At 38.8% G+C, this 27552-nt stretch overlaps 1 protein-coding gene across 4 annotated transcripts in view; it reads left to right on the top strand.

Moving 5' to 3' along the window:
- The window catches only part of LOC148661479 (zinc finger matrin-type protein 4), a 66313-nt gene that overhangs the window by 15575 nt on the left and 23186 nt on the right, over nt 1–27552 (top strand). For 3 of the 4 annotated variants that reach the window (XR_015939545.1, XM_088635299.1, XM_088635297.1), the window contains exons 2-5: nt 2151–2255; nt 5595–5687; nt 15864–16023; nt 21360–21584. Coding sequence is in view for 3 of the 4 variants with exons in the window: in XM_088635299.1 (XP_088491425.1) it covers nt 2151–2255; nt 5595–5687; nt 15864–16023; nt 21360–21584 (583 nt within the window). In the remaining variant the exon portion in view is untranslated. The remainder of the gene's footprint in view (nt 1–2150; nt 2256–5594; nt 5688–15863; nt 16024–21359; nt 21585–27552) is intronic. The other variant, XM_088635298.1, reaches the window with a different exon arrangement.

Raw genomic sequence — 27552 nt, 5'->3', positions numbered from 1 at the left:
AGGGGAAGATGGATGCAGCCAAATACAGGACCATTCTGGATGAAAACCTGTTGGAGTCTGCAAAAGACCTGAAACTGGGATGGAGATTTATCTTCCAACAAGACAATGATCCCAAACATACAGCAAAATCTACAAAGGAATGGTTCACAAATAAACGTATCCAGGTGTTTGAATGGCCAAGTCAAAGTCCAGACCTGAATCCAATCGAGAATCTGTGGAAAGAGCTGAAAACTGCTGTTCACAAACGCTCTCCATCCAACCTCACTGAGCTCGAACTGTTTTGCAAGGAAGAATGGGCAAGAATTTCAGTCTCTCGATGTGCAAAACTGATAGAGACATACCCCAAGCGACTTGCAGCTGTAATCGCAGCAAAAGGTGGCTCTACAAAGTATTAACGCAAGGGGGCCGAATAATTTTGCACGCCCCACTTTTCATTTTTTTATTAGTTAAAAAAGTTTCAAAAATCCAATAGATTTCGTTCCACTTCACAATTGTGTCCCACTTGTTGGTGATTCTTCACATAAAATAAAAAATTTATATCTTTATGTTTGAAGCCTGAAATGTGGCAAAAGGTTGAAAAGTTCAAGGGGGCCGAATACTTTCGCAAGGCACTGTAACTCCGTTAAAGAGCCAAAAATGGGGCTCCTTTACAGTATAGCTATTACTTGTTTTGCACCCCTCCCTCTAACCCATCTTCACTCCACACTTCACACTTCAGCTCCTTGAATTATTCCTCACAGGCGGAGTGGGGTCCTGTCAGCCTCGTCCTTACAATCAGGTTGCCATTTCTTCAGCCAGGTGAGCTAAGCACCTTTGAAGGTGGCATTGCATTGTTTAGGATTTGACCAAAGTACTAAAGCAGTAATTGGGGAAAGACTGAGATCAGATGATCATGATGTTTGTGGACCTACTGCTGTGGTGCTGAGAAAAGACGAAGAGTTGGTGTAGTTCCGTGCATCAGTTAGATCAAATGGATGAATGTGGTCTTAAGGATGCCTTATTCATACAAATTCTTGAATTCGGGTTACCACAAATTGTTGAACAAAACAAGATGCCAAACTTCACTTTCATTGACTACTAATGTTTAAAGTTTTGTCCAGTGCTACTGTATTTCCCAGTGCCATATGACTGTAACCTGTTGCTAATAGCACAGAAATAAAATAGTCCGTGTTTAAACTTAAATGACAATAATCAAATGAGCTCTTTAATGTGATCATTAACATGAAATGTTTTCAGGAGTATTTATTTTCCTTGCAGTTTCTCCAAGTTAGCACAATGCGAGCTCTGCTTTCACCTTAAGCATGTCTTTTGTGGGGTGAACTACCTCATGCCATCTCTCTCTGGTGTGGAGCTTGACAGCTCTCCATCTCAAGTGCCTTTCTTACCACTGTCAGATGCATTTTTAATCTTCTACCTTGTTGTACTGTTAAAGAGCTGTAAGCAACATGTTATCGTGTTAAAATGCTCTTCAGCTCATTAATAAGCAGAGGAGTTTTCCAGATGAGTCAGGACAGAGTAGGGTTTCTCCTACACTCAGATGGAGCTAGTGTTTCAGTGATGCCATCTTGCCCTCACCATTTACCTTGACTCCCCCATCACTATCTAACTCAACAACCACAAAATCATAATATGCTATATCTGTGAATGAAAAATTGGTCGCAGGCACAAATAGCCTTGAAACTGCTTCTTCCTCTTTGTGCTCATTGGACATACATTAAATGCCACACTTCCTGAAATATTATAATCGAAAAACTTGCAATTTTCTGTTGCTTTCTATTTTGTGAAGTGTGTCTTTACTGAAAAATCAAACAAAATTAGATTTACTGGGTGGGTTGTAGAGCTTTCTTGTGGCTAAAAGTCAATTCCTGAACTAAAACCAGTTAAGTTTAATTGAAAATCTTTACAGTTTCTTAATTCAAGAATGCAGGTCCTATGGACTCATTCTCTTAATTGTACTTTAGGTCTCCTAGAGAAAGGGCTGCATCCCAGGGTTAATTTCAGGAAGTGACGGAGGGTAATGAGATTTGTTGACAGTACTATATGTTCACGTGACTGTCCTCAAGTTCTGGAAAGACAATTTATTAACGTGAAGATCTCTTCTTGACCCAATCTGCTAATGCATTTATTTCTGTGGATGTTTCTGTGTGTAGATGAAGTCAGCAGGAGTTGGTGATGGTGGACTTTTCACACAGAGTTACTGCAACATCTGCAATGCCCAGCTCATCTCTGAGTCTCAGCGCGTCGCTCACTATGAGGTGAGACATCACATACAGTACACCTCACTTAAAGTTAGTTTATTCAGGTTTTATCTGGTACTAAATGCTAAGGATATTCTAGACATTTCTGATGAAGTGCAGCTCTTGTGTTGGTTTGTTTAAGAAAGACGAGCCTTACAGTAAGCATAACTGTAAGCATGAAAAAGTGTGGAAGCAGCCTACTGAGAATTATATCATTTTAAGAATTTGAAGCGGTAAAGCTTTATCTTAAAATTCTCAAAGGTTAAAACCATACTTTTATTGTATCCTTGCATGAACCCTGAGTTAAGTTTGTTTCATGCTGCTTTTTGGAAGAACTCTACAAAGGCCTACGATGGCAGATATGAAAGCAAAGGCCAGATGATTGGGCTGACTGGCAAAGCTATAATGGCACCTGAGCACCTAGCCCAGGGGTAAAACACGGTCAGACAATCTGTTGAGGGAGCCAGCTGGTCAAATTAAGGTCTGTATGTCCCTTCAGTATGACATGGAGGGATGCTTTTGGAAATCAAAGCAGAAATGGTGGATTGTACAAGACTCATCAGACCATTTATTCTCCCCTGAGTCTCCAAAGTAATAAACTTGCCCACTGGATTCTGAAGTTGTCAGAATAGTTTAATGTAGCTTTTTCTTTCTTCTTTGAACTGTAATTTGTCATGCTGCTCCAGCCTTCCCTGGTGATGCATAGCCCCCAGACACAGGATAAAAGCACAAGCAGGCTTCCCTTCATTACTGAGAGATGTTCCCGAGATCCCTAATGTAAAAGGGGTGCACCTGCTGTTCACCCTGGATTCGGAAAAGTCAGCTGCCATTTCAGTCCCACCTCCAGCAACCAGAGCACAGCTGCCACTTTTTCCAATTGGAACCAGTCTTCTGCATTCCAGCAGCACTGACAGGTAGAAAAATAGCAGGCCTTGTGCTGTCATCTATCAAAGGACCACTCTGTCTTTCAGAGCTGTCCTTGAACTGGCCCTTGTTTCATGCACACTGCTCTTTATTCTCCTCTTTCGGCATGACTCCCCATCTGTTTCACAAGCCCCTCCTCCCTCACTCTTATGACTTAGGTTGAGTACTGCCCCCCACGCTCTCACCTCCCTACGCTTGTAGATTGTGTGATTATTACATTATACAGCACGTTGGCACACGAATAATTCAGCCAGGCTTACAGATGTTTTGTGGTTTTCAATGTGAGTTAAACATTCTGTGCTCCTGCATTCTCTTCTATGGCCTGTTACCAGCTCATCCCTCCTAGGACAATGTTTTCCAGGCTTTGAGGTCATCAGACACTGCCTGTTTCCCTGGCCCACAGGGCAGCTGACGACAGTATTGTGACTGGTGTAGATTTCAATTTCTGGAAAGTGAAGCACTTCGCAAAATATGTGCTGATGTAATCTCTTCAGTTTTGCGGGGTCACGCCACAAAGGGCAATGTGTAGCGATGGCAAGCAGTTCATGTTTCTGTTTCAGTAAGGTAGACTCATTTGCAGCAGAACATAGATTTTAGGAACTGTGGTCTTACCAGTGAATTGAAATTCCTTTACCATTAAAATAGGATAGTTTGAACTCATGCCCATGCTTCCTTATGGGTAGGAACTTGTGTGTGATCATGCTTGTCCCACTTTTGAGGTTGTAAACAGAAAGGTGGGCATATGGGTCTTTGTTAATAAAGAAGCATATATATATATAATTCATTTTTAATTATTGTGCAGATTGGATACATTTTAGAAAAATAACCACATACACTGTTGTGCAAATATCTTAGAGATTTTGCATCATTTTCTACTAAAGTAAAGCTATTTTCTTGTGCAAAAAGTAGTATTTTAGATTCATGGATGTATAGAGGTAAAGGTATTATGTTAATGATGAAGAGATATTTAGATTATAATTTAGATTTAATTGTAATGGACTGGGCTCTACAATATTTCATATTGGTGTTCATTATTTTATATTGACTGCTCATGCCTAGGTTTACCTTGGGTTGCTGGGATCACATTTTTGAATATTGTGAACAGTGTAAAGAACAATGACAGGCTTGGTTTCTTCTCACCTAAACTAAGTGGTATTCATAGAGTAGTTGTTACAGCTGTACTGTACATGGAGTTTAAAATAAAAGCTCAGTTGAGGGTTAAATCTATGTATAAATATTGTATTTACAGTATAGGTTACTTATATATTTTGTTTTCTCATCCCTCCCTTCTCCCTATATTCACACTTGCAGCAGCTCTCTGACTCATCTCTTTACAAGAAGGGGGGGGGGGGATGTTCTGACAGCCCCATCACTGTGGACAGGTTGTCGTTCTCCTCAGCCAGGAGAGTTGGCTGAGTTACACCAGTGACGCTTATTAATTCTAATCAAGCTTTTCCCCCATCTTAGCTAGTTTGTCCAAACTACTGAATAGTACAACAGTAGTAAACCTAGTGGAGGCCTTGGGTAGATTATGTTCATGCCATGCACCCACCATAACTCCTGATGCTGTTTCAGATGTGTAAGACCTTTGCACAACAGTGTATATCCGTTTTAGCCTCAGGAAACTTGAATTTTTTAGCAAGCTCAGCTGAGATATCAATTATTTGTTTTGTAATTCTAACATGAACATTTTTAAAATGAATAAGAATTAATCATTTCCTTGTATCCGTTTTTAAAATAAGGTTCACAGTATTCCAGGACATGTCTGTATCCAGCAGAGGTGGAGACAATATCATTCAGTCTATTGTGGCACAGCTTTCAAATAAATACCTCATCCATGCTGTACATGACTAATTAGATGTATTTGCAAGCTAATAAAATTAGGACATTCCTTTACCTGCTTACAGGCTGCTCAGGTAGGCAAACCTCAGCTCTTTTCCTTGCTGGTAAAGAGTTGAGGGTTGCAACGTGTTAAAATAAAAATCAGATCAAGAAAATGCTTTACTTAACCATTTACTGAAACATGCAATCTTAAAAAAGAATTTTTAAGAAAGCAGTAAAGCTGACCTTTGTGAAGCTTTTTCCTGTTATGTGACATTTTTTTAATAGCCTAGTTGGAGAGAATAGTAATTATAAATAATAATAATACTTTCTTCATTCCAAGGATTCCAATTAGCTTTAAACATAGAAGAAGGCACACATCATATAAAACTGAAGAGTAACACTCATCTGATGTACGGATGGCACCCATTGTGCGCCAGCAGCCCCACTGCCCAGCAAGTTAGAGCAATTGAAGTAAAGGGGAAAACGAGCCCAGAGTGGAATTTTATTGTGCAGGCACACAGTACAGAGGTGCAAGGGTTTATGTAGGGTTATATAGAGAAATTTGTGTATATTTAGAATTTTTGTACTCAATTTTCTCTCCTGTCACAGAGCAAGAAACACGCCAACAAAGTACGTCTCTTCTACATGCTGCACCCAGAGGATGGAGGACCCCCCTCCAAAAGACTGAGGCCTGATAATCCAGTAAGTGCGCCAAACCTGCGTTGATCTAGAACAGAGGTGTTCAATCCCGCTGTGTCTGCAGGATTTCATTCCAGGTCAGCTTTTAACAAGCTAAACCAGCTGGTTTGCTGGCTCAATTGGACCAATTTAACAGCCTCTCCCAACTGCTGCTTTATACTGTAGAACCCTTGAAAACCTGCAGAAGCAAAAGCCCCCCCAGGACCACAATTGAACACCCCTGATCAGTAATATTAAATTTTTACAGTATGAGGTGACACACGGTGTTTTGTTATATATTGGGTTACAGCAGATGTATTTTACAGTAGTGATACTTTTATGTTCCCTTGACAACGTGCATATACGAATTAAATCAGGAAGCACCTCTTTACATAAATACTTGTAGGGTCTGTAGAACAAACCGCCCAGCCGTGTTTTTGAGGCAGATTCCCTGGGATTTTTGAAGGCATCCTTGGATCAAAAATATACTAGCAACCAAATCAGTGAGATGGGCTAGATGGTATCCTCTCATTTCTGAACTATTTTGTGTTCTCATGTACAAGCTCTGTCTTGCTCTCAATTTGACTGAGTTTTAAAGTAGTGGGAATGGTTTAGTTCCCACATTGCTGATAAAAAATCTTCTGTGTGTTTTGGTTAAGTCTGAATGTTCAGAATGTGAAGTTTGATTTGTGTGAAGGGTTGTTTTTGTCTTTCAATGTGGGCTAGGGTTTCTTGCAAAAATACTTTAGTCATATTTATTTACTAATTGTAGTAAATGTTTGCCAGCCTGCTTTTGTGGATATACTTAAAGAACTAAGCATATTTTCCAAATTTGGACTTCTTCTGGTGGTGCAGACACCCCAAAAATGGTTTAACATAAAAACTTTCTATGCCAAAAATTCATGGGTCTTCAATTTTTTTTTAAATGACAGCAGTAGTAAGGCAGTGGTGTATCCTGGTGTATAAGGTCTACACCAGTACAGAGGCGATCTGTACCAATACTGTACAAGAGCTGTACTGTATGTAGAATTTTGCTTTTTTGTTATTTCTACATTGCTCATTTTCTTCTCTAAACTGACGGTTCAATCATGCTCTCTCCTCCACCAGCGCTGCGGCTGGCAGGCCACCTAGACAGCTGCCACAGGGCTGTGACAGGCTCCTATGAGATGGCACTATCCCTTTACCCAGGGGACCTTTGCTATTCATTCTAGTGGTTTTGCCACTGGTTCTGCTTGGAGGTTCAAGATGAAAGATTTGCCAGCAGCTTTTGGTGGCCCTGACCGAGTGTCAGATCTTGCTCCCGCATGGAGAGGTCACAGAGCTCTCTGGCTTTGCCAGAACCTGATCCTCCTATTTGCCGTAGTATCATAATAGTGAGGTCACTTGAACATTAGAGAACGTCAGGGCTACGAATTCGTCATTCCACAGGTGCAGGTCTCTTCTGGTTTATGGTGCATAAACAATCTGGAAACTGCTATCATACATAATTGAAGGTGTCCTTATTAACTGCAGTAACAGATGATATCATCAAATTATTTTGCTGTTATAACAAAATCAAAACCTGTTTGAGCTACCCTGAGACCAGTGCTTGGTTTTCTACATACAGAGGAAATAGACACAGCACTTATTTCATTGTAAGATAATTGTAAAGAAGCAACATTTTGATTCAATAGTTTTTAGACAATAAATGGAAGACTAACTATAACAGTAACAATAGCACTGTCTTCTGAACCAATTATTCCATGCTTGGATTCTGAGTAATATTGTAGCATGCAATATAGCAGGTTAATTTTGCCACAAAGCCTGGTGCTCCTGAAACACTACAACTCACATTCCTTCATCCCCTTCCTGATGGTGCAGCTGTTATTTCCATCTTTCTCATTGCCTTCTATCTTTAAATGAATTCTCTGTAGTACAGTAGGTTACAGCTGTGGACACATCACAGTGATGTCTGGAAATGATGATGTATGGAGCTAGTACAAGTTAGATGACACTTTTAAACTGAAAGTCTTGGAAATGAAAATAAGTAAAATCATTAGAAATGCACTAGGTAGAGGGGGGCATTGGAGCAATGACACAGGGTGGAGTCTATCATTTCACAAACCTGAAGTGAAAATTGGCTAAGATTTCTGCACAGCAGCCATCGCTGTTGTTCTGTTTGTACATACGTGGAATTAAGAAGTGATTAATACCTGCTGTTGAGAGAACAAAGGAAAGGTTAGGATAAAAGCTTAGGCTTCGTGGTAAAAAGCAATGCTTCAGGGAGGTTTAACACAATTTTAGCAACATTTGTCTGTTCCTTTTGCAAATTCCCAATTTAAAATAAGACACTTTCTAAAATCTTCTTTTTTTGTTTGAAAAAAGGTGGAAATTATGCTGACATTTCCCAGCATTGTGGCTGTGTGGGACCCGAGCCGTGTGCAGTCCCACCTGCCAACCTGTCTCCCTGCCTGCCTGGCTGTTGCTAAGTACGCAGGCTACAATAATTGCTGATGGAATCTCTGCAAAGGGAATTAATCGTCCTATGGAAAAAAAATCAGCTAGTGATAAGAAGGAGTTGTTGTGGCCCTGGTTGTCTGCTCATTAGGAGCTTGTTAATAAATGGATTTCTGAGGTTATAAATAATTCTGTCACGGACACACAGGAAAGCGCAGATAAGGCAGGCTGGCCTGTATCTGAGGAGGTCAGTCTCTTTGAGCACTGGAATCAAAGTGCTTTCTAATTGCAGTGACCCACATGGGACCTACCTTGTCTCCCAGGATCATGCTTCTCAGCCTTGGCATGTAGAACAGTCCTTAAGGTGGAACAGGGGGTGCAGTTCACCAGCTCTTCAAGCCTCTGGGCTGCTGAGACCTGGGTATGTCCAGGTTTCATTTAAATGGCTGTGATGTAGTGCAGCTAGCCTCACCAGACAAAGCTACAGTAGATGCCTGTGATGCAAGTTTAGAGAAGGCATGGAAAAGCCAAATGGGTCACAGATAGTGAATCACGTCATAAAGGAGATGTCAGTAAAATGATATGGCATCACATATTGAGTTTGTTGTGTTAGGAAAGCTAAACATTATAATAGACTTGATGTGTTTCATCTGCTTTTCAGAGAGGAGATGTATAGTACATTTCCAGAGCTCTTTCTTTCCTTCCCTTCACATTTTAAATGCATTCAAAAATACTGAGGGAATCCTGAAAGCCATAACTTCTATTTTGGATATTTTTAGATAAGTTGTGGCAGTTCCTGGACTTATATAAGCAATGTAGCATGTGTTTGTCATTTCAACAGAGTGTGAAGGTGTTGTTGGATTTATCATCTGTCTTTGAAAGCTCTAGATCCAGCCCCCTGATCCTGTGTGCTGAATGAAAACAGGCTCTTTAAGGCAGATAATCTGAACTTCTCTGTCTTTGTGCTTTCAATCATGAACAACCTGGTAAACTGACAAAAATCTTGTTACAAACCTGGTGAAATGTGAAAGAAAATAATAAACATGCTACAGTATGTAATAATCAGTTTTTAATAATTGATCATGTTAATGTTCAGAAAACTTCCTCACTTTGCTGATTCACACTTTTCCTAAAGGTTGTGTTGCTTGTTCCAGAAGCCAGTGAAGCTAGTGTAGAGAATAGGATGTTTAAACTTATATTACACACAATGGTACATGATTTGTCAAAGATAGAGAATTAACACACAGGAGGTCATTAAAGGTATTAATTTGAGTCTTGGGAAAGCTGAAATGTTCATTGATCTAAATTTTGTGTTCCTCTCAAATGGCATGACTTTGTGTCTAAAACAGTAAATGATTCAGACACTCCAGGGTTTTGGCGCTGGAGTCTGCAGCATACTGACTGAAGATGAGTCGAGGTTTTCCTTTACATAACCCAGTGGATATCTGAATAAAGAGAAGCCAAGGATCTTGGTGTGTTCCCCATAGCCCATAGGTTTATTTATTTTAGCCCTCCCCCCTACAAAACATTCATGTACTGAAGTCAGAGTGGGAGGACGAGATAAACACAATTAATTAAAAGCCTGTTGTTAAGAGCAGGGCAAGGTCAGACAAATTCAAAGCTATGAGACTTGTTTAGCACTTATTTTTATTTGCAAAATGGGTCACATGTAAATGAGCCTCAGCAGATGTGCATGACAGGCAGTGTGAGTGCGATCTGCGAAGGAAGAAAGGGTGCATTTGAATAGAATTTACTGTACACCAAAGACAAAAAAAAGACTTCACCTTCATACATTATTTGGTGATAAGGAGACAGTTATTTAAATGTCACTGCTTTCAGTAATTAAATATATTTCTGCAAACATAATGGAAAACTGGTGATACTGTACCTTTCTAAATAAAAGTGTTGCTTCTTTGTTTGCAGCCTCTGTAAATGTGTATATACTGTAGGTTCAAGTCTGTTCTAGTATATTATTGCTGTGCAGTATATAGACATTTGTATGACCTGACTACTTAAATATATTCCTTGCTGAAAATGCTGAAAAATATCGAATTCGTCTGTGCCATTAAGTCACTTCCCCCATTCAGTCTGATACTGAGCTCAGTAAAAGTCCTACTCTGTTACTTGATCAACGCTGACTGATGAAATTATAAATGCTGCCTCTGTATAATTTTATCCTTTTTCCTTTTTCATTAAGACTCTTGTGATTACACATTGCAAGCACATTTTAGAACATTTGGAGAGGTGACTTTGGGATACGTCCACACAAAACATTTGAGAACCCAAATATGTGAGTAAGCCTTGGGAAGAGAGAATCCAAAAACATTCGTCCTCATGAATTCATTTTTTGTATAAAAAGAGGGTTTGTATATCATTCTGAATTATGATTTATTTCTGCTGATGATGTTTAAATAGAAACACCTACAGAGCTGACACATACACCACAAACTCTTAAATTGTAATGATGATTGAACTTGCTGATTGGGCTTTTTTCCTCTCTGGAGCTAAGCAGCATAACATCAGGATTAGACACAGCTGTATAACAGGAGTAGGTGGTGTGGATTTGGATGTGAAGTGCTAGCATTAAGTGTGACAAGTGTGCCTGGTGCCTTTCTTACACAGAAATCACCGGACTTTTGCAGCCTGATTTGAAAAATTCAGGTCAGCAGTTGGTAGAAATAAACAAGGGAACAAAATATATTTATTTTTAAAGTCACACTTTGAAGTCAGTACTTTTATATGCATTAAGCCAAATTCACACCAAATGCAATGTGATTTCCCTGCCTTGCAGTGCACAGCTAAGGAGTACGACTAGCTAAAATTAGCAAACGGATTTTACAATCATAGTAGCAATCCTTTATGTAGTGATACATAAATTTAATTTTTTAACTTATGCTGTTTTGCAGTATTTCAGGTTTGTCCTTCTGGTATGGCTTTAAAGGTTGAAGAAAAAGAGTATCTGAAGTTTTCATTTTTCTTTTCTAGGTAAAACAGATTATTGATAATAGAGAACCCTGCAGTTCCAAGGAGTCATAAATGCCGTTTTTAGTCTTACAGGGAACAGTAGCTTCAACAGAGCAATAGTGCCTACTGTAGGTCATGAAAAGAGACAATCACAGATAGTGTGAGCTACTGTATGTAAAGCTGTGGTTTCCTGGCTTACAGGTATGGGCTGTTATGCTTTTGCTCCTTGGTCAATGCCTGCAAGCTCACAAAACCCAATCTTATGTCATTTGTATTAATGTATTTTGAATCTGTAAATTAACATTATTTTCTATAATTTGCTTAAACCTGTGAGGTATTTCTGCTGTTTTTAAATATGTGAGTTAACGGCATGTGCATTTTTTTAGAACCTGGCTGTCTGTTTGTTAAGGACAAACATTGCACTGGAGTTAAAATTTTTTCAGTCATATTGACTTCTACTGTATATACTGTATGGATTTAAGCTCAGAACAGGTAAGGATTTGTCTCTATGAAGAGATTGCTCTCTTAAGATGTCTCTTAAATATGAGGAATGTTTGACAGTAAGTAAATTAAATTCATTTTTTGTGATCAAGTGTTAGAATATTCTAATCCATGTGAATTCAACATTACTTAATAGAAAAGCTTGGTCTCAGCCAAGCTAAACAGTAAAACGTACTCTAATAGAAGAAAACTCCGGTGGAGGCTTTTAATAAATTGTTGATGCTCTGACTCCTGATGGTATCTAAATGTCTTTACATTTTTCATAGCAGTATATATATATAAAAATGAGTGATATACTAGAACATACCACAAATTTGAGAACAGTTGCAGCAGTTTCACCATCTGTGAAAGGAGCTCATATTTTCTCCTAATGTCAGAGGTCCACTCAGTTTTTCAGTTTCTCTGGTCAAAAAGAGAGGCACACAGGCTCCTCAGTCTGAAAACCATTTACACTTCCTGTAGAGCACACCCAAAAGTGAAGAAGCTTGATCTGTGACATTCCACCAGCTTTCCCTTACAGAAGGATTTCATGCCAACCATGTGGAATCCCATCTAAAGAACAGAGGTACAATGCTACGCATTTATGTTTATGTTTTTGATTATATTATGTTAGCAAGCCAGACCTGTAACCGTTTTACTCCTGAAGCCATGTTAGAAAGCAGTTTGGAGGAGCTATTAATTTCAGATATTTGTATTAAATGATGTTCACTGTGGCAAGACAATGGAGAAAAGATCTCCAAATTGCCACCTTTTGGTGTTTGCTGACAAAGGACTTCAGCTCTTCAGTCAGTGAAACTCAGGATCGAAATGACAATCTCTTGTAGGAAAAGGGAAGAGAATCTTACACTGTGGCAATGCTTCATTGAGGAAGAAAAGCAGACACAAGCAGGCAACCTAACCCCAAGTCATGGGGAAATCCAGCAATTACACCATGTTAGTGCCTCTAGACTGCTACATTGAGCAGGATACTCTACCACACTACGCAGAGACTTGACATTATGTATTACTGTATACATAACAATCACAGTCTAAAAAAATCAGTATGATAAGTTTTATGTACAGACATAAGCTTGAAAGAAGTAAGTGGAAAAAAGATCCTGTGAGGTATAATCTCCTGAATTAATAAATAAATCATTACATGCATTCTTAGGCATTCAAAAATACTTTTGGCGGTATGCTGTAAATATTTTAAGCATACCCATGAATATATGATAAATATTCACTGTTTTATTCCTGGAAAATGTAGACCATGTGCTGTTTCTTTTTTTTTTAGGATTATCTCAGTGTTTTCTGACATCTTTTCCTGCTACCAATAGTGACATTGCTCCAGCAGTATTGACAATGTGTGAGCTAATTAGTCATTATGAAAAATTGCAGATGCATTAAGTGAAGTTGCGTTAGGAATGTGAGGGAAGGTTCAGGGGATTTCAGGGGTCAGAGAAGACAATAATCTACAGTAAGTGGAGAAGCAGATGGAGGAAAAGACAGAAAAGGGAGAGAGGGGAGAGCTCAATGGTATATGAATTAATATTTCAGGGATGTTTAGCAATGGAGTGGAAGAAGAGTTAGAGGGAAAAAAATATTTTCTTTTGAATCTAACAAAAACTTGTTAGAGAAAACAAGCAACGTGGCTTTCGATTAATCTTTATGTTATATTCTGTTTGACTAAGTCAGTATACTGTAAATTGATTGTTGTCAAAGTCTTGTAGAAATGTTGGATACTGAAAGATGTAATAAGACATTTTTATACAATTCCTTGAAATGGGGAGAATAGACAAAAGGTACAGTAGTAGATCACAGGCAGTTAGGATGCTTAAAAACCCAAAAGAGAAGGTAGTAACAGACACAGACACAGAGACAAGCACACAGTCTTAGATTGCCCACCGAATCTGGGGAGACAAGTGGAGAGGAGAGGGCAGACAGAGAGCTGACAATCCTATTAAATATTTCATAATGAGCAATGAAAATCAGTCCGACTATGGCCCTGAGGGCAAACAGTAAGGAGAAAACTGGATGTCTTAACTTTGTCTGATAGATTGGAAATGTAGTCTCACTGCTGCATCAACATAAACATAAATGCTGTATGTCATTATTTCACAAAAGTTAAAGCTTTTTAGAAAAGAAAAGATACTGTATATAAAGAGCTATATACATTTTAAGCAAACATCACCTTACGTTCTGACAGTTACACTACATGTTGTTCAACAGATTAAGTTTTGCTTGACTGATGAATCCACCATGAATAACTGTCTTAAAGCAGGTACCTGCAGTATTTACTCGTACTATATCACCAACACCTGCTAATGTTGTGAAAGTAAGAAGGAGCACATTGATCTATGTAATTCAGACTATCGATTTCATTATCAAGGGCTATATTTGTCCCTATTTTATATTTTGGAGAGTTTGTTCAAACCCTAATGAAGACGGGGAAGAGGCATGTTTCAGATAGTGAGCTTTATTGGGGTAACTCACCTGGCTGAGGAAACTAACAATCTGTCTGTAAGGACAGGGCTGTCAACCCCCCCCCCTCCCCCCCTAAAGAAATGAGAAAGTCCCCTTACTGCCAATGCAAACCAAAGAGAGGATATGAATGAGAATTAGCCTATGAAAAGAAAAGAAAGCTTTGAAGGAGGGTAAAAAAGGGGAATGGATGAGAGAAAGAGAAAATGGGTGCAGAGGAAGGGGTGGGGTGTAGTCTCGGGGGTCCAGTTGTTATAGAAGCATACTGTAGATTCATCAGAAGTTATTAGCATAGTTGTAGAAGTGAATTTATTGCTTTATTTATTTAACTGGTGAAATTTGTTCCCCAGTTAAAAACACTAAAACTCTGAAAATGACAAAACAAGGCAAACTGCTTTTCTCATTTCTCATCGGCTTTTCTCGCCAATTCTTGGTTTTAGCAGTCTCACAAGTAGAGTTTAGCTTAACACTAATCCCAGAAACTTGCATTCCAGTCCAGTTTACGAACTGATATACAGTGCCTTACAATAGGATTCAGACCCTACCTATTATTTTTATAATTTTGTGAAATTCCAGAATGATGCATGCACATTTAAAAAAATTGATCATTTATTCAAAACCTAAATGATGAAACTAATGACTTCTAAGGGCAAGATAAGTCACAGTCAATGGAACAGTTCCCTTGTTTAGACTAAAGCCTTCAGATTTCTCAGCCCCATGGATTGTGGCGGGATGTGTCTAGAAGGCAAGTCCCAGGGATCTAAGCAGATCTTGCTTCTCGCTCTGATAATGGAGGGTTTAATGAGCCCAATTTGAAGTCTGTTAGCTGCGGTGCTCAGAGTCTGATACTCTGGGAGGACTTGGCTCTGGTGCTAAGCTCTGCAGCCCACAGATATGATGATTCCAATTACAAGCAGGGCGGTCAGTTTCGCTCCAGTCCCTTACCCATTCCTGGGAGATAAATTCCTAGTCCCCATCCAGCTGTGAGGACATCCAATAATTCCTGAGATGGCTTTTTTCTTTAGATGTCAGCAGCTTGCCTTTCAAATGAACTTTGCATTGAGTTCTTGCTGTTGTCTTCATGTAAAGAGAACAGCCAAGCATTCTGCAGCAGCATGTTTGCATTCTTATTTATGTATTGTTTTGGCCTATTTGTTTGTTGATCTGTAACCACCTTCAGGCATCTGGAGATTTGTATCCAAACCTTGGTTCATTTATAATTAAGGCTAGTTATTGGCAGAGGACTGCAATCAAACTAATTCATATAAATATTTAATCTGACTAGTGAGGATCCAGGGAATACTGAATGTTCACATGGTGAATGAAGCAGGTTCAGTTTCATGCATCTGAAAGATGTGAAGGCCAAATTGTCTGAGTCATATATCATATATAAGAAAAAATGTGTTCACTAATGACTAATGAAATTTGTCTTCCCTTCTTCCTTGAGCAAAGAAAAAGGATAATCTATATATTTTCTGACAAGCATATTATTTACTGCATATTCTTGAAAACAGTCCTAATAGTATAACTTAACAAACTTATTTATTTTAGAATTATTTTAACCCTCAAATACTGTTCACATATCATCATTTTTTTCACTTTTTACTTTTTTGTAATATGTTACAAAAGCATACTAAGGATTTTGCTATTCTAAATATACCATTTATAAATACCTCCCTTGGTAGCATCAGTTAAGAGTGTGCCATCTTCCTACAAGCTCTGTTTCTAAAGCCCACACACTTTCCTCATTTGTTTCAGCCTTGTTGTTGGCACCACCTGCATAACATAATGCCTGTCAGACTGTCATGGTGACCCACACCATCCTCTTTCTCTCTGCAGGACAGCGATGAGTGTGAAGTGGACAGGAACAAGTGCTGTACCCTCTGTAACATGTTCTTTACGTCTGCCATTGTGGCCCAGTCCCACTACCAGGGAAAGACTCATGCTAAGAGGGTGCGGCTGGTCCTTGGAGAGCCACCCAACATGCCCAGCACCACAGGTACAACAGAATGCATAAGACAGGAGTGGTATTAGCTCTCTAAATGGTAGATACGGTACTTCTGCTGGCATGTTACCTCAGGCCTCTTCCTCTCCAATCTCTGCCAATAAAATGCTAACCTTAAAGTGATTTTTACATCAGCTGTGGCACAACTACGCCGATGAAAAAGCAGCATGAGTCTGAGAGGTTTTCTCCCACAGCACCATTGTCAGACACCCTCCATTTAACTCCTGTCTGCAGCTGCGGTGGGCTATGCAGACTTCCCCATTTGGGATATAAATATGCCATTACTGCCTTCCCTGTGCGAATATTATGACAGCGAGCCATTAAGAAATGATGAAAAGGACCTTTAAACAATTCAATAGAGATGATAAGTGAAGTTGAAATAATAGCCTTGCCCAAAAGAGAGAATCCCTACAGTCGCACACAAGCAACACACATATTTCCTCACCCATTCAACACACACACACTCACCAACCTCACTTATAAACTTTAGTTATTTCTACAGTCTTGACACAATTTCTCTGCAACTCAATGTCATAGGAGCACAGTAAAACAGAAGAGGAAGCAAGATACCCATTGACTAATTCTTACACTTGTCTTTCCAATGATTTCATCTTACTTGCTCCCTGCATTTTCCTTTGCAGAGTAGTTTTGTATTCCGAAACTAGCGGAATATCAGCATTCATCTTTATTATTGATATGGTGGGAATAATGTGGGACTTGGGTTTGAAAGTTGTCTTGAACAGTTAGAAAAACTGCATTGCAGTGAGCCAAGAGCCAAGAACAGTGTGCTGTATACGTATATAACTACATTGTGCTACTGTATATAAGATAATGGGCACTCTGATTGAGTAATGGGATGCTAGAATACATCTAGCTTAAACAGATAAATTAGTACATTGCATAAAAGGGATATTGGAAGGATTATTTGTACAGTAGCATCTATCTCAGTTCTCTTTTAGACAATTAAAAATCATGGACTTAATTCAAAACCAACAAATCCTACGTTTAAAATATTTTCAGCGCTGTGAATAAAGGACCATATGCTTCACTTTTCAAATCCCAGCTTGATGTTTATTTTAACAGCATTGTTTTTTCACAACATGTTGCCATACTGAAAGCGTGTTTCTACAGTCTTCCTTAAATGTCTCACGAGTTAGTGTCGTCTTATAAAGAGCACATCATAGGCAGAGGAAGAGCACTAGTGAATCAGGACGTAGTGCTACGGGGTGTAGTTACTTTACTACAGTGCTATTGATTTCTGTGCAGAGGTGATGTGGGAAGGGTCAATATCTTGCTCACTGGCCTCTGTTTATCACAGTTTAGTAACAAACACCAAAATATTTATTAGACATGTAGTCAGGCATTAGAGGTAAGATTAGACTTTGGTTTGAAATAGCTTTTTTACAGGGAATTTTATACCAATGCATACTCAAGGCAACTGAATATCTTAACAATAAAAAAAAAATAGAACAATACTTAAGAGAACAAAAAAATAAAGACAAATAGTTTGTGTTTCAGATACTTTATAAAACATCTCTAAAACTTAAACATACTGCAGTATCATCTTAGTAAAATTAATGTTCATTTAATTTGAGATCCCGTAAAAGTAATTAATTACTTGTTCAGTAATCTGGACCTGGAATATAAAGAAAAAAATATTTGGAAATTTCTCTTCATTTAAAATTACATATAATGAGTAGAATTGTATAAAATGTTCCATATAGAAGGTACCATTGACTGTAGAGCACTGATTTCTGTTTCCCATAGTAACAGCAGCTGCAAAGGATAATTATTTAATTGTTGTTTCCATTAGTGAATGGATTGGGTTTCCACTTCATGTGTTTATGATGTTACATTTATTTGCATGTTGTGGAGAAGTGTTTAAGGGACAAATATCCTTCTGATTGTGGTGAGCTGAAGAAATTCGTTGTATATACTGTAAGAGGGCAACAAATGCTGCACAAAAACCTACTATACAGTACATGTCAGAAAAACATCACATTTAATTAATAAGGGCAACTACAGGACAAAACATTTTTAATTGAGGGCCTTTAATCATGATCATATTTTACTTTATCTCAGTTTTGTGTGTTATTTCTTCATTAAAGTTCAACTTTTCTTGTGCTTCTAGGATAGCACATTGGTGGAAATAGTTTTACAAAAGTACCCACACTTGTACCTAATATAAAATATTATATATAAATATAAGTGATACCTCCTTTTATAAACCAGGAAAATAGGAAGCCCTCTATAATGTTCAGTTCCACTGCACTTCCAAAGAGCAGATTGTCATGTTAAATTTTTTGTGGTCTTATATATAACTGGAAAATTGTGAATAAATGTGATCCGTGTTTTTTTTTTCTGGAATACACTTATTTATAACATTGCTAGTTTAACTTACAATATAACATTTCAGATTTTTATGCAAGGAACATTATCCAAAATATAAGCCTTCCTATTGTATGATGTTTTTTGTTCCTATTCATTGGGTGTTTCACCTCATCACCTGTGCCTAATTAAATGTCTCTCTAATTAAGTGATTTATTTACTTAAGTGTATCCCAGACAGCCATTATTGATCAATTAATCAAAATAATGCTAAAACTACTATTTTTCTAAATACATATGTGCATAGATAGTATGATAAATGTCTTTTGATGCTCAGCATATCATTTCAATATGGAGTTTTAATTTTCAGAAGTGCAAAACAAAAGGCATTGTAGTCCCATTGCCAGTATAGAATTGTGGGGAAGCTGGAGCCTATCCTGGCAAGCAAAAAGTGGAAGGCAGGATACACCCTGGGCAGGACACAAGTCCACCACAGGGCACACACAAACACGAACACGCACAACATGGACAGCTTTCCCAGAAGCCTTTTAACCTAACGGTATGTTTTTGCACTGTCGAAGGAAACTGTAGCACCTGGAGAAAACCAACACAAAGATGGGGAGAACATACAAACTCCACACAGATAGCACCCAGGTCCAGAATTGAATCCAGGGTCCCAGAGCTGCAAGGCAGCAATACTAACAACTGTGCCACAGTGCTACACCCCTATAGAATTATTTTATACAATTTCTATTATAACATTGTGAGGATCATAACATGCTCTTACTGAAGTAGAAGGTGAAGATGAAGTTCCAGAGAAGGTGATGAATTGGGTTTGAAAATTATTGGACAGGAAAGAGGTATCTAATCAAGCGGACAAGCATGTGTCTGCATTGTTGCCTGCTTGACTGCATCAGGTGATGAGAAGTCAAATGGTCTAATTGAGGGGAAAATGGACTTATATTCTCATTAATAAGTCATTTCTTAGAGGTCAAAGAGGAAGACAAATGCTTTTTCTTCTCTAACAGCTGTAAAATCAAGGTCTAATATAAACCATTTGTACTGGAAAAGAACATTGCTAGAGTCAAATGCCTAGGCGAAGTAAGCACCATCAGAGATCAAACTTGAACTAAATTAAACCTATCCCTGATACCTCCTTAAATGGATCATCTTTTTAACCCTAATCATATCCCTTACTGTAGCACCTCACTAAAATGTGAAACTTAGGAATCAGATAGAAGGTCCCTTAGATGAGTAATCTGAGCATTGTACAGATCCTCAGTACAGATATACCTACATGAATTATACAGTCCCTCATTTAGCAATATAAATAATACCTGTTTCTTCTCCACCTAGAAAGGAAAATGCAACTTTAAAATGTATTTATAAATACCACTATCTTAAAATACATTATTAAAGTCTATAGTTTATTAAACAAAAAAAACATTATGTTTCTATTTGTGCTGATGCAAGAAAGCCTGTTAAAGGTAACCTTGGAAAACCTACAAATTATTCCAATTCTTAAAGATACAAGTGTACAATACATTGCTCACCTTGACCTTTCATTTCTTTGAGGTCCACTAAGCTGCTAAGCCTCTAGTATCTGATATACTCAGGCAATCTCATCTTCAAACTCATCTTTCAGACTATCATAAATGAAATTTCTGTCATTGAAAAGCACTTATATCCAAAAGGTCAAATTAATACTTCCCTCTCCTCCCTAGGGACAGAGAGAGGGCTGGTGAAGCCCACATTCTTTCCATAGTTTCTGTCTAAGCAGAATCTTTATGGCTTTTATTTTCACTGTGAGCCTAAACCTAACCCTAACCTTAACCCTAACCCGTATAATGCCTTGGCTTTTTACTGCCCTCACTGTTTTATCCCATACAAGTGCTCTTTTCCTCTCAAAGAAATTATTGTGCTCTTTTGTTTGTGCTTATTAAATAGGAAACAGATTTTTTTTCCTCTTTGATAACTTTTCTTGTCTCTGCTGCATGCCCTGAGACAATGTAAAATACAGAATTAAGGCATAGCTAACTATGGGAAAAGTGTGGCAGAGACCTGGGAAAACATGGTACCTTGTGGGACCATTCATTTAATTATAAAACAGTAGTCAGTGGAAGTTTCTGCTTGTAAACCGTTTGACCAGAAACCTCAACAGGGGAGCTGTATTATTTCCATTCAAAGGTTTTTCATACTGGAGTGACAGTGACTGAAATAAAATCCAATACTTGAATCATGAACTCTATGGCTTATTACCTTCCTGCTGGTCCAGATTATACCCTTTAAAAGAGAGTTTTTTCCAGAATACAGAAAGCATAGGCACTGGCATTTAATGGAGGTTCTCAGGGATTATAGATTGTGCTATAGGAATTTCCAAACAGACCGTGACATCATCTTGAGCAACAAAATACGAAAAATAAAAGAAGACTCTGCAACCTTATGCAATCTTAAGCTTTAATTCTTCATAACACTGACTTTGAACACTCGAAGAGAAATTTACTTTACCAGTGGTGTGGTGGATGGACTACAGTGATCTTCTAAACCCTTGTTTGCTTCTCCAGTGAGCCCTGCAAAATAAGGCCACAATGTCCCTCCTTCCAGGTCTGGGTGAATGAGTAGTGCAGTAGCTCTCTGTGGGTCAGTCCAGTACTGCCAGACTCCAGTTGAGCTGTGAAAGGTGGTGGCATGTGTCCTATTTAGTTCATACCATGGAAACCCACAACAATCTCAGCTTTTGAAGTCTGAACCTTTTAAGAACAAAATGAGCAAGTCTATTTTATGAGCAGTTTGGGCCTTAATTTAAAATACACTATAATTTGCAGTAATTGCTTGTTAGGAAAAAAAAACACTATTTTAAATGTACTGTTCGCACAATTTTTTTCCTAGTATATCAAAAAAGATAAGAAGAACTGTAAAGCCAATTAGCAGGAATCATTAACCTAATTTTCAAAACCTGTATTAATTTTCATGTTTATAATTCCTTTCCTGGGTGTTCTTCAGACTCCACCCCCAGTACACCACAGCCTACAGACCCAACACCGCCCCCGACGTGGCCCCTGGCCACTGACAGCGAAGCAGGGAAGACCTGCTGCCTGTGCGGCGCCTGGTTCAACAACCCACTGATGGCACAGCAGCACTACGAGGGCAAGAAGCACAAGAGGAACGCTGCACGGGCGCGACTCCTCGAACAGCTAGCAGGAAGCCTGGATGCCACTGAAACAACAGGTCAGCGAAGAAAAAAATAAAGTGTGTCTGTGTCAGGAATAGCAATTACCTCTACCCTCAATGTCCTGCTCTGAATTTCTCTTTGTATTCAATTCAATTTATTTTTATATAGCGCCTTTCACAGCAGGGTTGCCCCAAGGCGCTTAACAATGCAAGTGACCATACATTTCGGCAATACAGAATAGAAGACCAGAAGACAACAGAGGAGAGGAACTAAAAACTCCTTAGTAAGGAGAAAAAAAAACCTCTTATGTAATTAAAAAAAGGAAATGAATGAGGGTATTAATCCATCCATCATATCTTCTGTGTGTTTGCACTCCATGCACATCTCTCTAGACCAGTAAATTCCGCCAAAACGACAGCTATATCCATGATGTCCCTCTTGGATCCATGGCCCAGCCCGGGCACCATCCAGACATGTGGGGAGGAGAATAGGATAGTTTGGTCAGAACAGTTGTATCTACCTGGTGGGCCAACATAGAGACACAATGGCATGTACAGCAGCACCAGCAGCTATGGTTGCAGCAGGCTATAATGTAAGGTGTGTTCAGTCTGGATTTGAATACTGAGATTGACTCGGCATCCCGAATATGGGGTGGCAGACTGTTCCATAAGCTAGGAGCCCTGTAACTAAAGGCTTTACCACCCACTGTTATTTTATTAATTCATGGAATATGAAGAAGACCTACATTCTGTGATCTAAGCAGGCGACTTGAATGGTAAACATTAATAAGTTCCATTAGATAGACAGGTGCCTGACCTCTGAGAGCCATGTAAGTAAGTAGAAGGATTTTGAAGTCAGCTCAAGAGAGCTTAGTATGGGGGTTATATGGTCATACTTTCTGCTCCTAGTAACAATTCTAGCTGCAGCATTCTGAATTCACTGTAAGATGTGGAAAGAGTGGTGGGTGCTCCCTGATAGTAGGGCATTGCAGTAGTCTAACCTGCTGTATTCAAGAGCATGTATTAATTTCTCTGTGTCTTCATTGGAGAGAAACTGCCTTACTGTAGTTTTGCAATATTTCTTAACTCTAGGAAGCATGTTTTAGATACTGTTTTAACATGAGAGTTAAATGAGAGCCTTGTGTCTAATTTGACGCCTAGGTTACGTGCAGAATCTCTGAGGCAAATTTTTAAATCCTCTGAGTTAAGTGCTGAAGTTATAGAAGTCCTATCAGCATTGTTGCCTCCAAACAACAGAACCTCCATTTTATCAGAGTTGAGTAACAAAACGTTTTCACACATCTAAGTCTTTGCTTCATCAATGCAATTAACTAAAGTGATAATAGAAGAGTTGTCGTTTGGTGTAAACGAAATGTATATTTGAGTATGCATCCTATCATTGGCTTTTCCTTGCACTGTCCAAGGCAGAAGAGTACAGCCCTGAGTGTGTTGTAGTTACCTCACCAAAAGTTCATTTTCAGTCACTTGGTGTGGGTTTCCGTTATTCTGATATGTAACGTTTTTTTACCTGCTTAATTAATTTTAAATTGAAATAATGGTCATTCCTCTTCTTAACGTACTGTAGCTGTTCTTATTGTGGATTGGGATATGGTTGATTGCCAGCATACAGAATCTCCCTCAGATGAATGGTGTGATAGTTTCTCTTGGCTGGTGCCGATTCTGTTATTTTTAGGTGAGCAGTAACTGACCACAAGAGTGTACAGTAGGTACTGCTCTCACAGATTAGAAGGTAAAAAGAATAAACTATGAAACTGTATATTAATATATGTGAGTGCTGCTTTCATGCCATTTCATGTGTTTTTTGCCTTGTGATATTTTCCATATGCCATGTATGGTATTAAACCATTTCTTCTATCAAAGTTAAGTTAAAGATAAAAGTTGAATATGAGTGTGAATGAAAGAATAATAAGCAATTAGCATCTCTCCTTAGTCAAACCTTCCTGAATACGATCACCTTATTACTACAATTGTAGAATGGAGGAACCCAGAGAAGCATGAAATTGCACGCATTCAGAGCTGTCATGTCTTAAATACTTGTATTTTACTATCACGTGATAAAGTTGAATATATTTTAATTACATTCTTTTGACCTATTATGAGTGTAGCATGCACTGAGGCAACTGAACCAACCACTTTATTTTTCTGAACGTACAAAGATATCAGTTCTTGAACATATATTGAACTAGCCAAGGTTCAATAAATTGTTTCTCTGCCTCCTTTTTGGATACATGGCATCTATTCACATTCAGAAAGTCTTTGTCACTGACATGACTATGTATTAGCATACATTCAGAAGGATAATAGGCACATGCATGGCATACAGGTATAGCAGTGTGAGAATAACCACGGCAGGCGTCATCTCAGTTCAGAATGTCTTGACTCATCAAGAGAACACTCTGAGCATCCTTCTCCGGCTGCTCCCAGAACACAAGGCCTGCTGGAATATTGGTGGAGATAGTGGAGTGGGAGGAGGGATAACACATTTCATGTTTTCTTTTGTGCTTTTTCAAGCTTGTAACAAGTCATATGCATGAAACCCAGCATCTTAGCCAGTATAGATTATGTTCACCACTCAGTCTAAAGGTGTTTTGAGCAACAAAAATAGAAAGCATGCAGAACTCCTTGCTGCTCCCTGCAGGATGAAATTAAACAGGATAGAGCTCAGGGTAGAGAAGACACTAGAAAAAACTCCCCTGCAGATCACAGACAGAAGTGAGAGAGCAAGAGAGAGGTGTCTGAGTAATTATATCTATTTCTCTTTAAGCTATCGATTTTCTTCCACTTGTAATGCTGAAGCCATCTATGGTTCAGACAGTGTTTGTGGGTGTTAGAAAAACTGATAATATCCCAGCTCATGATGTGCCCTATCATTAATATACAAAATCAATAATTGTACTCAAAGTTTTAGAAATCTACCATGGATGGGACATTGTGCAGGTAGACATGGATGCTTCCTAGAAAGTTTTATTTCAGTTTCATCAATGCAAAAAAAGGTTTTTTTCTTAATAGGACATGTGGCCTCTGTCTTGTGCTACAAATCTCTCCCTAAATGTTTGGATTTCAGGTGGTATTGCTGCAAATGCCTTTTGTAGCTACATCTGTGCTGAAAGGCTCTCATTACAAATGTGTCAACAGCTGCCTGTGTCACCTGTTTCTTCACATCACCTTGGCACCCTGTTTCTGGAACAAAGAGGATGAATGCAGTGGAGACAGTCACATCAGGGCCACTTTCACACACTGTAATCTCGGGAAAGTTTTTTTTGCTCCCTTCCTCTCTCTGAAATTCCTTCTCCTCTAGCTACACATTGAATGTCTCTAAATCTTCTGTCAGAGTCATATTCCCTAGCTGCCAGCGGGAAGGCTGGATCAGCCTACTCTCTTTTTTCAACCACTGAAATTAACATAACACCACGGGAAACCTCCTCCCTGCCTCCATCCTGTGCTCTCCAAGGACCACAGGAGTTCCATAGATACTCCACTGAACATCCATCACCATCATTAATCCCCCGCGTTGGGCAGGTAAAATATTCTTCTCAGGCTCTCAGGGACAATCTTGCTTCCTCTCAGGATACATGCCACAGGCATAGATGTTCGGAGAGATACAGAGCTGTAAGCAAGACAGCAGTTATAGCAAACAGTGTGAAACAGAAAAACTATCATTTCAATGCAATTTAGTTTATATTACTAATCCTTCACTGGCAGGGGCTTCACGGGGATGTACTATACGAGGTTCCTTAAGTGACTGGGACTTTGGCCCTCAAGCCACAGAAGGTAGTTTGTATTCTGTTTATAAACCGTTTGATGGAGAGGGGCAGACTTGGATTTCATCTGTGCTAAAAGCAGTAGATAAAACTTAGTCTGTATTTAATACAAATTTAGGCTATGGAATTGCTGGCTGAAGATTGCAATGGGCAATGCTGCATTAAAAAGAGGCTTTTTATTTACAGTAGTTACACCTACAGTTTAGCGCTTGAGAGACAGGAGAAGAGGCAGGCATAGTGGTAGGCTGCAGTCAGCATAACTTATCAAACTGAGTTACTTGCTTTTTTATTTTACTGGGTCTCAAAGTCACAGTAGCATTTAAAGGATAAAGGGGACAGAAAAGTTACTGCTCTTGATGTCTGACTCATTCTTCCTTCTCCAGCTCTGCAAAAACAAGAAGTATAAATATCACGTAAACTGATTTCCCACAAGAAAGCAAAAGGTCCTGCAAAACAATGTCAATGCACGCAAGGCTGATTCGTTTATCTTTGAAGACCTTTAACTTAGTTTTTTCAGGTGACTGAAATTGCAGAAGCACCACATTATTCGCTAAACAAGGACAGGCCTGTGCTATCCATTTAGAAGCACATTAAAACAATTGGCGTACAAGGTCTCTGAGGGACAATCATCTGCTGAGAAAAAAAAAAACACGCTCCTCACCATCTACAGTAATTGTCTCACAGTGTTATTGGCGGCATGGAGAGATATGAGACTAGAGAGATTACAAGGAGTTTTTCCCAGCAGGGGACAAGCAATAATGAGGAGTTCATCTGTATGCAAGATAGCGCCAGGAGACAGCCTGGTCTCCATTCTGTGAGGGAAAAGGTGAGTTGAAGAGACAAGCTGGGAAGACAAGAAAGAGAACAAAAGAACACAGAGGGAAAAGTGAAGGAGAAGGTTCATCTGAGAAGGAGATTGGAACATTGTATTTCCCAGGAAATCGAATAGCTGGAGTGAGGATTGATATCCTTAGATAAGACCAACTTTGCTGAACTCTTATTCATATGTTTCGGATGAGCCTCGTTGTCATTTGGGATTCAAATTGTGATATTGAAAGATGCCTGGGGCCACAGCGTCCTTAGGGTTTTATCTCAGCTGAGCTCCTCAGTAGAACTTATATTATTGATCTACTTGGGCAAAGCTTTTCAAAGATTTTTAGTGGTCAGTGATTATTTGGAGACATAGAAGATCTGCTGGATTGTGGCGTTTGAGGTGCACTTGCAAGGAGATATTTTATTCTGTCAAGATGTGTGTCGGGCTGCTTAATGTTTCGGTGGTGGCCTATGTGTGTGCTGAACACTCCAGTACATGTTAATTATGTGAATATTGAACAGCTTGTTAAAATGTGACTTTCACTTTTAGATATACTGTAGGTGTAATCTAATTTGCTCTATTAAAGTTTTCCAACAGATAAAGAAAAAAACAGGCCAGCGTGAATCAAAATTAATTATACACTGTCAGGTATATTCACCACAACTGTGCCTTACATTACATTCTGGAGCAATCCCCATATACAGTAGCAACCACACTCTGGCATTGAAGGACTTAGTTGGTGTGTAGTGAGTGATTTCGTTTTATAGGAATGAAATTAAATATAAAATTATCTTTGATGAAGCCATGATTGGGCCCTCTAGAGCATGAGACTTTTCATGCCAGTTTACTGACTCCTCTCTATCCTCTCTGTGCTTTCTTCAGCAACCAGGACTGTAAATCTGACTGCATAATCCTGAAGACCTGCAGTAGGTTTTGCATGATGTTGTACAGTAAATCAGGTACCCAGATCTTAGTTGAAAAGAAAGCTCTCATTTATAAAACAGCAATTTCAATGTGATGCAAATCTAAATTTGTTTTTCTTTTCACAAGATATTCCACATCTAGTCACACTGACTTTGTATAAATAACTACCTTCGCTATTTTGATAATCTGTTTTGTTCTAGGATTCAAAGGTTTTAGGACACTCTGCTTTTTTTAGTACTATTCCTAATTCTATTGGAGTAAATGCTTGAAATGCAAATCTAGGGAATATAAAATACAGGGGAAATCAAGGAAATACTTAAATTTATATTGTGCATGGAGAAATTGTGCCTTTTTTAATCTTTGGCCTTTGAAATGATATCAAGGACATATTACAGAATGTTATAGTAATTGTGGCGAGTAGTGGTTAGGGCTCTAGACTCGGAACTGGTAGTGAGTGCAAACCCCAGGTGAGACTCTCCTGTTGTACCCTTGAGGACATTTTTTC

This window comes from Lepisosteus platostomus, chromosome 6, assembly GCF_059453375.1.
Source record: "Lepisosteus platostomus isolate fLepPlt1 chromosome 6, fLepPlt1.hap1, whole genome shotgun sequence".
Taxonomy (NCBI): domain Eukaryota; kingdom Metazoa; phylum Chordata; class Actinopteri; order Semionotiformes; family Lepisosteidae; genus Lepisosteus; species Lepisosteus platostomus.
The sequence above is the reverse complement of the archived record's forward strand: the minus strand, read 5'-3'. Positions and strand labels throughout refer to the sequence as shown.